This window comes from Artemia franciscana, chromosome 1 (assembly GCF_032884065.1).
Source record: "Artemia franciscana chromosome 1, ASM3288406v1, whole genome shotgun sequence".
NCBI classification, from domain to species: Eukaryota; Metazoa; Arthropoda; class Branchiopoda; order Anostraca; family Artemiidae; genus Artemia; species Artemia franciscana.
The window spans coordinates 37,724,490-37,737,463 of record NC_088863.1 but is presented as its reverse complement, the minus strand read 5'-3'; the positions used below and the strand labels follow the sequence as shown (position 1 = coordinate 37,737,463).

The window sequence follows — 12,974 nt, the reverse complement described above, 5'->3', positions numbered from 1 at the left end:
AAGTGCCAAATCTGGAATCAATAAATACATACTTTTAATGTGCGTATTGACATCAGATTTTGTTTCTTTTTTAGAGTTTCGCCTTGTAATAAAAATATTCACTCGTTTCTTAAACTTGCTGTTTATTGCCGTAAACAGTTTGATGACAGGCTAGTGAATTCACTAAAGGGCGAAAAATGATGCATGAAACTCGGAATATTTATCTAGTAACAATTTCAACGGATAGTGTACGCTTAACGAATCATTTAATGTATTTAAAACCTGCTTCGGCAGACATTAATTAGTTTCGACAATGGCTATGCCCCACAGCATTATCTTCTGTAGTGTGTGACACTGCAACTTTGGATGCTGCATTAGTCGTTGTTTGTTGTGAATTGGGAGCAATTTTGGGTGTGAGATCCGTATTGTAAACAGGATAAAAATACAAAGAAATAGTTCCTAAAAATGAGGTATGTAGCTTGTTCATAGGCGTTGAAACAATATTTATCGATACGGATGGCAAAGGTTAGGACCAGTTTAGCTCATTGGATAGAATTCTCAAATCCTTTACAAATCATGAGGCTCAACACCGTTTTACGACCTTATGTGTGCTTTAGATCTATTTCTGAAAGTTTCGTTTTTATAACGCAAAGTTTTGCAAGCTCATCGAAAACCAGTGCCATTTTGAAAGGCAGGAGGTGAAGGCATATATTTCAAAGGAGCTTTGACGAAACATTCCTGAAAGTTTCGTCCGTCTAACTAAAATACTTTCAAAGATACCAAAAAGCCCTCCTCTAAAATTTTACCGCGCATCGTTAACAGGTTTCCTTGAATTACGACAAATAGGTGACTAGCCTACGCTACATAGTGTTTCCACGTTAAAGATAGGCTATTATGATGAAGAGGTCAGATAGCACAAAAAGAATTATAACCCACTATTATACTCTCACTTCATTGCTCTTTCCTAAATAATAATCGCGGTCGTCAGGATTGCATCCCACCATACCCGAATGGGACTAGATATTGCAAGGGTAAGTACAAACGTTTGCTGATTTTGTGGCTTTGACATTATCTGCTGTGCATTTTATTCATTGACAAATCGTTCATAGAGCCGAATAAGGTCAATTTCATGACAAAAGAACAAAAACAAACAAAATAATCAACCTTGCGCATAGCCTAGGGCTTGTAAATATTTTGCAGTTCATATAATTGACTTACCAATAAAGTGGACATACCACTCGATGCCTTTTTTATGTTCTTTACGAATACAATAATCGCGTCAATAGCAGATTCAGATTTAAGCACTTTTTGAGCTCTTAAAAATGACGAACGTTCAATTAAAGCATGCATTATTGGTCGTTTTCGATAAAATAATACTACATTTTAATCGCTCGTTTTCGACAAAATAATACCACATTTTTTATCGGTCATTTTCGACAAAATAATGCTACGTTTTTTCAGCACCAAAATTATTTTTAGTTAGGTTGGGTTAGTTAAGTTAGTGTCAAAAAGTGCTTAAATTTGAATTTGCGATAGAAGCGATTATTATATTCGTAAAGAACATAAAAAAAGGCATCAAGTGTTATGTTCACTTAATTGGTAAGTCAATTATATGAACTGCAAAATATTTACCTTGGTCATTAGGGAGATGGTGGTGCTTAGGAGTGATTGTGACAGCAGTGATTATTATATTTTAAATAAGTATCGAATGGGAAACTTAATTGTGCATTTTTTTTTCCTATCAAATTTTTGCCCTATAATACACCCCCATGCCATTGATATTAATGTGTTTCCTTCGAAAGGGGAACGTTCGTGAACAGACCATGGCTTTTGTCTTTGAGGAACTGATGGCCATTCCAAAGCGGCTGGTGGTTGATTGGTCTGTTGTCCGCGTGGGACTGAAGTGGTCCTCATTTATTTGGTCTATGTCGCCTGCATAAGAAAATTTATCAATTGATATTTTCAAAATGAGGACACCTGACGGGTTGTCAAGGAGCGATACGACAGCGGCAAGGAACAGGTTAAAAAGTTCCAGGGAAAGCAAGCAACCCTACAGCACACCAGTTGATGTTTCAAAGCTATCAGAAAGGCCCTATCCCGTCATGACTCGGCTTCTGAAATTTGAGTACATATCTCTGATCAATGATACTAAGTTTTGTGGTACACCAAAGTGGAGAAGAATTTGCCATAGACCTTCTCTCCATATGAGGTCAAAAGCCTGCTTAAAGATAATGAAGAGGTGGAAAATACTACGTCCAAGCTCAAGATATTCTTCCATAATCTGAAATATCTGATCAATCGTTGACCTGTTTGGGCGGAAACTGGCCTGATATTTTGGACTAATGGTTGAAGCTATATTTCTTATACTCCCAGCATTACTCTAGTGAGTATTTTAGTGGCGTGGCTCCCACACTCGCCTGTACATGAAGTGAGTGTCACCTTTCTTGAATGTCATGTCTGATTGCTCATATTGTTCCCTTATATAGGAGCGGTCAGTACGGCCAGTGGCTTTCTCTTCCAGACGTTTCAATCGTTTGTACGTATCCCGACTTTCTCTGTCTAGTTTGTTAGTGTGGTTGCGTTTTCTTCGCATTGTTTCATCCGGGATCCAAGGTTTTCGGTCCGTCTTTTATACTCTCAGGGTCAACTGGGCGACATCACATATGACCTGCAAGCTATCGATGTCATCCTTTGATACAGATTATCGATGTCATCCTTTGATACAGTTAAAGGGGATGTAGAGAGGAGTTCAGAAATTCTAACGGAAAGAGTAGCGGTGTATTTTTGTCGGATAGTTTAGTCTTTTAAGAGGTTTACTCTGAATCTGGGGGGCTTTTTGGAGAATTTTGTGGCCACTTTTAGACGTAGTCTAAATGAAGTCATAACAAGCGAGAGATTGCTATTGAAATCACCGCAAGCCAAAGTGACTGTCTTTGTGATGGAAGATTTACAGCATCTACAGACGAGGATATAACCTATTAGATTATGAGTTATTCTATCTGGGGAGGTCCAGGTTGTTTTACAGCGGGCTCTGTATTTTGAAGAATGTGTTAGTGATAATAAGATCACTATCTCGTCGAAATTCGATTAAGCGCTCACCTCTTTGGCTCAGCTGGCCATGGCCAAGTTTACCCATCACATCGTCGTTGTCAGATGAGTTGTCGCCGACAATGACGTTGAAGTCCTCGATGACAAATGCTATCTTTTTTTTTTGGCACGGAGTCCACTAGACACTAAAGTTGAAGATAGAAACTTTCAAATTCTTCGCCATCTCTGCTAGAGTCGGGTGTATATACTTGGATGATAGTGGGATTCACTGGTGAGCCTTACAGGTGAATCATGATCACACGTTCAGAGAAGGGTGTTGCTGTGATTGGTGATCTCCTAGCGTTACTGGAGAGTCGGAAGCCAACTCTCTGCCGGTATTTCCCATCATTGCATCCTGACAGTATAATAGTAGTGTCACCAAGTTTTTCTTTGCCAGTGATTAAGAGGTGGGTTTCGGATAGGCCGACTACGTCCCAGTTGTAACGGTTTATCTCTCTCAGGAGGAGTTCCTTTTTCCCTTGTTTTGCAAGTGTTCTGATGTTAAGGGTACCAACTGATAAAGTCGAAATAGGTGATTAAATGGCCTCCAAGGGTGGAGTTGTCAAAGTTCAGTATTCGTGCGATTTGCATTCGTCGTATCGTCGACTGCTCCGGACGCGGTAGCATCGTTGGTTTCCCCAGACGCGGTCTCGCTTGATCTCATATTCATTTGTTTGCTCATAATCATCATCAAAGTGAAAAAAAGGGTTTCTTCGCTGAAGTCAGGACAGCGGTAAGTCGCTCCTCTCTGTCCCTAGCAGTGCCCGACTATATCTCCTACGGATAATGCGCCCTTGTGTCACCCTGCATCACCAACAATTTATCCATCGCTGGGGGAGTGGATTGTGACTGGTGGGACGTGTCCACACGCCAGTAGACCCTGCCCAGTACATATCAGAGGGACTATTCTCCTCCTCCACCCTTGTTTATGTTCCCCGGGTGAGGGTGTTCCAGTTATTTTTCAAGAACCAGAAGGAGACACAGAAACTGGGTCTCCCTTTGGCCCGCGTCTCCCATCTCCATGGAGGTATCCTACATATCTGTGAGAAGCTCCCCTATCCACCACCTGGGGACGTGCTGAGTGCCTTGGGGGGGAGGCCCCTACCGAGAAGGTAGCTCGGAAGGTGAGTTATGAAAATACTATAATAACAGAAGAGTGTTACTACTATCGACGGCGTCAAATCGATTGGGACGGGTTATTATTCTCTATAAAAGTAAGACCTGATTTTAACCCTATGGCTGCGAGCCATGTAATATGGAATACTCTTCCTGTAATTGACTGCAGAATAACACTCGTTTGAAACCTTCGAAAGACTTAATAAAACAACATTGGTTTATTGATTTTTATTCTATTATTAATAAATTTTTGAGTTGTAATAAATTTCCCTGTTAATTATACGTTTGTTAATTAAGCTAGGTTAATCCTAATGAAATATACCAAAATACGATGAATATATAATACTAATTATCAAAATTATAGGAACTACAGCAGAAAATTATGGAAAGTAGGCCGCCCAGAACGCATTATATTAAATACCTAACGTAACGTACCCTAACCAAAATATCAATTCTATATATTACGAATAGAGATAGATATACCGATTTTTGTGAGATCTTGCTGATCAAAATTCTTGACTGTGTTCCTTATAATTATCTAGTACCAATTTTTTGTTTATTATTCTAATTAAAGTTGGATTCCAATGGAGCCGGTCCAGTTTTTTTGTTGAGTGATTAAATCTATATAAATCGCTGAAATCTCCTTTTTTCTCTTTCTTTTTCTCTCTCTCTCTCTCTCTCTCTCTCTCTCTCTCTCTCTCTCTCTATCTCTCTCTCTCTATTATTGTTTATGTGTTCGTATTCAAATAGCAAGTGTATTTTTCCACTCGTTTAAAGACTATGGAGCTTTTTTGGGGATTAGTGCCTTCTATTCGTTGAACGATTGTGTTTTTGTTGGAGAATGTGACTTATATTCAAACTCTTTTAAAATGTAGTGGTTAGATCCTTGACAATGCCCCCTCCTAGTGGGCATATATGTAGGTAAAAAATGTGTTAATCCATTTTTTATCGCTGCAGCAATGATTGCATCTCTATTAACCAGGCTTTTTATTCTTTGGGTACTCTATGGGCCTAGTCAAACAGTTCCTGTGCTTATTGCAACCGATACTCTAAAAAGGAGATTTGATAACAACATATACATAAAAAGAGTCCGATTTTTATGAAGATTGCAAACGAGTCAAACTCATCGAGCGCATTGTTCCCCACCAGATGTTACGAACCCGTGAATATTTGCTTGATTTTTGAAGAAAGGGGAAATCACCTCAAGGGGGAAAGTGATCTTGATGAAAATAAAACTATTATATACGTCACGTCACATCTAGTGTAGCGCCACTCTAGTGTAGCGGTTCCAAGCTCCAATCTACAACAAGAGCTAAGAGCTCATATGGCACTTGTGGCGAGGTCGGATGAGCCAAGAGCTCATGTGGTATGAGCTCTAGCAAAATTCTAAGAATCAATAGATTGCTTTAAAAGGAAAATCAGAGGCTTGATGCCGGCCGGGATTTGAAATAAAAGCTCTGAGTCACGAGGTCCTTCTAAATACCAAATTTATTTGACATTTGATACTCATTTTTTCTAATTTTTCCTCTCCCATTAGCCCCCCAGATGTTCGAATCGGGGAAAACGACTTTAACAAGTCAATTTGTGCAGCTCCCTAACACGCCTAGCAATTTTCATCGTGCTAGCACGTCCAGAAGCACCAAACTCGCCAAAGCACTGAATGCCACCACTTAACTCCATCAAAGAGAGCGGATCCAGTTCGGTTACGTCAATCACGTATCTACGACATTTATAAGCGTTTTCCAAGATTTCCAGTTTCCCCCTCCAACACCTCCCAGTGTCAAAAGATCTGGATTTGAAATAAGAGCTTTGAGATATGAGTTCCTTCTAAATATCAAATTTCATTAAGATCCGGTCACCTGTTCTTAAGTTGAAAATACCTCAGTTTTTCTGATTTTTCCAAATTAACAACCCCCAGCTCCCTCGAAGAGAACGGATCCGTATCAATTATGTCAATCTCGTATCTATAACTTGTGCATATTTTACCCATCAAGTGTCATCCCGATCTCTCCACTCTAAGGGATTTCCAAGATTTCCGGTTTCCAAGATTTCTTTTTCCGCCCTCCAACCCTCTATGTCCCCGGATCCAATTCGAATTGAAAAAAGGGGATATGTGAGACATAAGATTCTTCTATATATCAAGTTTCATTAAGATTCGATCACCCACTCGTAAGATACCTCGATTTTCACGTTTTCCAAGAATTCCGGTTTCCCCCTCCAACTCCCTTCAATGTCACCGGATCTGGTCAAGATTTAAAATGAGAGTTCTAAAGCACAAGATTCTTCTAGATATCAAATTTCATTAAGAACTGATTACTCGTTCGTAAGTTACAAATATCTTTTTTTCTAATTTTTGCGAATTGCTCTACCCACCCCCAACTCCACCAAAGAGAGCGAATCTGGTCCGGTTATTTCAGCCACTTGTGCTTGGGACTTGTGCTTATTCTTTCCACCGAGTTTCATCCTGATCTATCCGCTTTAAGCGTTTTCCAAAATTTCCGGTCCCCCCATAATGACACTGGATCCGGTCTGGATTTCAAATAAAACATCTGAGTTTTGAGGTCCTTCTAAATGTGAAATTTCATTCAGATACGATCACTCTTTCGTAAGTCAAAAATACCGCACTTTTATTCTAATTTTTTAGAACCAACCCTCCCCCAACTCCCCCAAAGAGAGCAGATCCGTTCCGGTTATGTCAAACCCGTGTCTAGGACTTGTGCTTATTTTTCCCACCAAGTTTCATCCCGATCCCTCCACTCTAAGCGTTTTCCAAGATTTTAGGTACCACCCCTCCCTCAACTTCCCCTTCACCGGATCTGGTTGGGATTTAAAATAAAAGCTCTAAGACACGATATCCTTCTAAACATCAAATTTCATTAAGATCCGATCGATCCTTCGTAAGTTAGAAATACCTCATTTTTTAATTTTTCAGAATTAACCCTCCTCCCCCAACTCCCCCAAAGAGAGTGGATCCTTTCCGGTTATTTCAGTCACGTATATAGGACTCACGATTATTTTTACCACAAAGTTTCATCCCGATCCCTCCAAGCGTTTTCCAAGATTTTAAGCCCCCCCCCAACTCACACATTGTCACCGGATCCGTTAGGGGTTTGAAATAAAAGCTCTGAGACACGATATCCTTCCAAGAGTTTAAAATAAGATTTCTTAGACACAAGGTTCTTCTTACTATCAAATTTCATTAAGATCCGATCACTCCTTTGTAAGTTAAAAATACCTCATTTTTCTAATTTTTCAGAGTTAAAACTACCCCCCCCCCCAACTCCCCCAAAGAGAGCGGATCCATTCCGGTTATGTCAATCACGTATCTAGGACTTGTGCTTATTTTTCCCACCACGTTTCGTCCCGATCACTCAATTCTAAGCGTTTTCCGAGAGTTTAGGTCCCCCCTCGATCCTCCCTCCAATATCAGAGGATCCAGTCTGGATTTAAAAAAAAAGAGCTCTGAAATACGATATTCTTCCCAACCTCAAATTTCACTAAGATCCGATCACTCCTTCGTAAGTTAAAAATACCTCATTTTTTCTAATTTTCGAGTTAACCCCCCCCCCCCCCAACACCCCAAAACAGAGCAGGTCCGTTCTGGTTTTGTCAATCACGTATTTAGGACTTCTGCTTATTTTTCCCACCAAGTTTAATCCCGATCCCTCTATTCTAAGCATTTTCCAAGATTTTAGATCCCCCAACTTCCCCCCAATGTCTTTGGATCTGGTCTGGATTTAAAATAAGAGCTCTAAGACACAATATCTTTCGTATGTTTTCGTATGTTTAAAATACTTGATTTTTTCTATTTTTCCAAGTTAACCGACCCCCACTCCCTCCCAGATGGTCAAATTGCAAAAACGACTATTTATTATTTAATCTAGTCCGGTCCCTGATATGCCTGCAAAATTTCATCGTCCTAGCTTACCTGGAAGTGCCTAAAGTAGCAAAACCAGGACAGACAGACAGACAGACAGACACACCGACAGGATTTGCGATCGCTATATGTCACTTGGTTAATACCAAGTGCCGTAAAAACGAGGAATTTTGCATCTTTTTGAGAAGGCAGATCACTGCTACATGTTTATTTCTTTGTTTGTATAATTATCCTGTGGGTTATCATATCGAACCAGTGGTCCTAGAAAATCAGGAGTCGGCTCATTTGAACGAAAATTAAAAGTAAGTGCTGTTATACGTAGCCAATAAAAGTATCTGACAGCAAAGTGGCGTTTTCTGCTTTTTTGTCGTACCAAACTATCATTTTTCCCAAGAGAGGACAAATATGATATCAACTGAAAGTTCTGAGATAGCCAATCAATATAAGATTTATTGAAAAACTATACATTGAGCCTCCCAGTTTCAGCAGCAGCAATGCCACATGGTGCATTCGTTCCTAAGGAGACACGTAGTTCATGTAAAACAAACGTTTACTATAGGCACTTACTTTAAAGTTTAATTTAACCAAGTTGATTGACTGACCTGATGGTCGATAAAATACATCCAGGAACGCATAGCTTCTCATTATCTATTATAGAGGAGGACAGGTAGATAATTGTATAGGCGGGAGGGGGGAGTGCTTGATGTTAATGCTTTTGACGGATCAAGGATACATAGTCAGGGATCCAGCCAACGAAATATTAACATCACAGGCTTCAATGAGCTAAAGAAGGTTTGAGAAATTTATCAGGGGCACAATTGGTTGCTGAAAACGAATATTGGTGGGTGCAACGAAAATTTTGTGTGCAAAAGGAGATATCACCTAATTTGCATAATCGATGACGTCATCAGCTATTTTTCTGTTTTTCGACCTAGATGAGAGGTTTCAATTTAGAATGCGAGAAAGGATACGGTACCGAGAGAGAAATTTTTTTTAAACTTTTAAACCAAAATCGTAAAATATGGAAGATACCGGTAAAATAGGTAAATTACGTGAAATACGTAAATTACGTAGAATAGGTAAAATACCAATTTTATGGGGATCTGTAAAATTACGGTAAAATGCCCAATTTTTGCAGTTACAACACTACTTCACGTTCATACAAGCAACAATCATCTTCGAAGTTTGTCAGGTCATTCACATAAGCCACTGGCCTCTCTCAGAAAGTATAGCACGGTAGGGCTTAACACCGCTTCGAAGCGTTCACGTAGAATCCCTGAGCTCAATGAAACGAGTTCAAAACTGAGAATATTTTTAAGCTGTTTCAATCCACTCTTAGTGCTGGAATCTATCCCATACATGATTCTCTTCGCTGTCATAAGCTCTGAAAAAACTGCGTTTTGTCCAATGGCAAAAGAAAGCTAGCTAGCTTTGAATCACTTACTAGGAAATTTTTTAATATATACTCAAATGATATAGATAACATTTAAAACTCTTTCTTTGAATTTCTTCAGCAATAATAAATATTTGACTAGATTTAACTAGGCAACCTTTATTAAAACATTTTTGGAAGAAATTGAGGATAGACGAGCACAAGCACTAAATTGTTGGTACCATAAAATTATATCAGTTTGTATTTCAGTATGGATGTCTATATTACATACTTCTTGTCTGTGACAGTTAGTCAGTCCTTTGTTTGCTTTAAAATCTTCGATTATCAACAAAGTGATGACACTGACGTTCCTGCAATGAGATCGCATTGCTAGGTAGCAGTCCGTAAAATTTCTACAAAGTCCATTAGTGTAGTGCAAAGAGGGTGTCTGGCCGGGGAAAGATCTGGGTCACATCGAGGGAGTTAGGGTAGGGGAGGGGAGAGAACTTGCAAAAATACTTGGTATTGCATAGAGTATAGCTTTTTCATGCTAGTGTCGATCAGCCGAAGAACTCGTAAATTGTTATTGCTTGCAAGTGCAAATTAAGGCAAGGTAAATGTGAAGAGTAGAGTAGAGAGACAGTACTTCCCCTCTTCTCTTGAAATCCCTCATTAGCGGAATTGGATCTGAAATTGCACTCATGGTGAAATATTCTACCAGGCAAAATGCTCAAAAAAGCTCTCCAGAATAAAAATATACCCAATGTTTGTTTTTTTTTCTGCAGGTAAGCCATTTTTGCCATCAGTGCAAGGAATTTTGAATGCACCACCAGGTATTCGTTTTCAGTTCTTGTTCCGCCCTAGGTTCTAAATTCAACCTTCTTTAGCTTGTTTAAGTCTGGTGACTATTTTCTCGCGATCTTTCTTATTGTGGTTCCTTCACTAACAGCTAGCTGTTAAGAAAGAAATACGACGCATCAAGCAACGAAAAAAAACGACAGAGAAGTATATTGCTTAGGGATATATGTAGAACCTTTGGGGGGGGGGGGTCATTTCCAGGGTAGGGAACACAAAAAGTGGGAACTCTTTTGTTATTATAGGGTTTCCCTCAGAAGGGTCGTTCTCCTATATTGTTGCGAGAAAGAGGGTAACGTAATAATACTATTCTTTTGTCATGACAATGTTTCCTTCTCACAAGTAGCCTAGTCTTCTTGCAGAATTTCCACAATTTTATTTTGAAAAGCAAATAAAACAAATGATCCTTTTATTTCGAAGCACCTTTAGAAAATTTTTGCACGGGGTGATATTTGAGGAGGCGTTAGGAATATTATTGAAAGTAATGTTCAAGTAATTATCTTAGATATAGACTCAAGTATTGTAGCGTAATAAGTAGTTACACACCCACAACTATAGAGAATCAAAAGATTCTTCCAAGGGGTGGTACCTCATCAATGGAGGTTCTGGTCTCTCTGGCACCCGAGGCAAAATCTTCTGTTATTCTACTATTAGCGTAACACTAACAACACATTGTAGAACCCAAAAAAATCATGCCGAAGGATCACAAGAACAACGTGAAAACAGGCTTGCGGCTCAAAGATAATGCCAAAAGGAAGCATGCCGAGGAATCAGGTACAGCCCAGTCGATGATTATAGCTTGAGTAGATGTGTTGCGCCTCAGAAAAAGTTAAACTTCCTCAACTGGCGGCACCACCAGAGCCATTGAAGACTTTGCTTACTGGAAGTACATCAGAATCTAAGTGTTTTTTATTAAACATCAGAAACATGGTTCCAAATGACGTTGTTTGGTGCCCAAATCGAAAATCAAGATCAATGCACCGGGACACAGGGAATATAAATGACGACCGGGACACTCAAAGAGAAATTACAGACCGGGAAACCGGGACACAAATGACGACTGGGACACAGGGAATATAAATGACGACCGGAATACAGGGACACAACTACAACGGACACGCCGGGGGGCACAGGGGGGATAATTATATATAAATGACGACGGGGACACAGGGAATATTCGATTAGCAATCACCATCAACAAAGCTCAAGGGCAATCATTAAAAAAATGCTGTATAGATCTGAATACGGATTGTTTTTCCCATGGACAGTTATATGTTGCATGTTCAAGAGTCGGTAAACCTGACATTCTATTTATATGCACAGACAATGGGACAGCGAAGAATGTGGTATATTCGCAAGTTTTACGTAGTTAAAAACATATATATATCTATCTATATTCACAGGTGGGACAAAGGGACACAATTACAATCGCGCGTAACTAGACGCGTAACGACTTACGCGCACATGAGGGGGGCTTGGGGGGCGCGAAGCGCCACACCAATAGCTAGTATTGTATAAGGTTTTCCTATAATCACTAGGTACTTCCTTTTTTTAAAAGTCATAATCATAATCTTCAATAACTTATTTCTAACCTTACAACCACCATATTTGAAAAAAACTCATATACCACACTATGGTTATTTTGGGACTCGTTATTCTTTAATCATTTTAGTACTGTCACTAATTCTTCCTCACGAAATAAATCTTACTTTATATTGAAAGTATCATAAGCTTTTTTCGTTCTTTTCTTTATGTTTCTCCGTAATTCTACCACGGTTTAGCACATTCTGCAAATGTTCTGCTCATCTTTCTTTAACTCTTTTCATGTCACTAACTGTGGCTCCGTTCCTATTTTTAAGTGGGAAAGGTCTAGATTAACTATTCCCTTTCAATTTATTAACATATCAGTAAAATATTCTACTATTTATGCCGTCTGGCTGCATCTTCTAGATATTCGGAAATTTTATCCATGGCCTCCACTTCACACCTCCTTAATTCGTATTTTAATGCTTTTCCACATTCTTTACATTCTTTTTATTTGCATATGATGAATCGCTCAAGTAATTATTGTACAGGCCTCCTCACTACTAAACATAAATCATTTTCACTATTTTTGTAGCTCCGTTTCTAACTTTCTTCCATAACCCACCATCAATGACTTTTTCATTCAAGCCAAAAATTAATTTCTTAAAATCATTCCATCCATTCTAAATTGTTCAGTTTTAGACTCTTCAGTTCAGTATTCAACTGTTCATGGAAAGTTCCTCTCAAATTCTCATCCTGGAATAAAATGTCATAGCTTCCTGAAAGGTATTTACTCTTCCTAAATTGCAGCTTTAGATTAATAATAGATACTACTAGATGGTGATCTTTATTTTTGACATCGATAACAGCACTCCTACACCCTAGTATCTTGTAAAAATCCCGCTAGTCTTCGGTTTACAATAGCAGAATCGATAACGTTAGCTGTCTTTCCATCATGTGGATACCATGTTAACTGATGGGCCATTTTGTGACCAAACACTGTATTGGTTATAGCTAGATTGTTATACATACACAATTGCTGCAGTCTCCAACAATTTCTGTTTTCTTTTTCTGCATCAAATTTTACCTAGGCTTGGATAATGTCTATTTCTTAGAACTTAAGCATTAATATCCCCTAATAAACAATACCGCATTTCTACCTGG

The 12,974-nt window shown here is 39.0% G+C and overlaps 1 protein-coding gene across 1 annotated transcript in view; it reads left to right on the top strand.

The window, feature by feature from the left end:
• Positions 1–282: 282 nt before the first annotated feature.
• Positions 283–12,974, top strand: part of LOC136029163 (uncharacterized) — a 902,097-nt gene continuing 889,405 nt past the window's right edge. Inside the window, exon 1 of the mRNA XM_065707268.1 lies at positions 283–449. Coding sequence (XP_065563340.1) covers positions 445–449 — 5 coding nt within the window. The 5' untranslated portion in view covers positions 283–444. The remainder of the gene's footprint in view (positions 450–12,974) is intronic.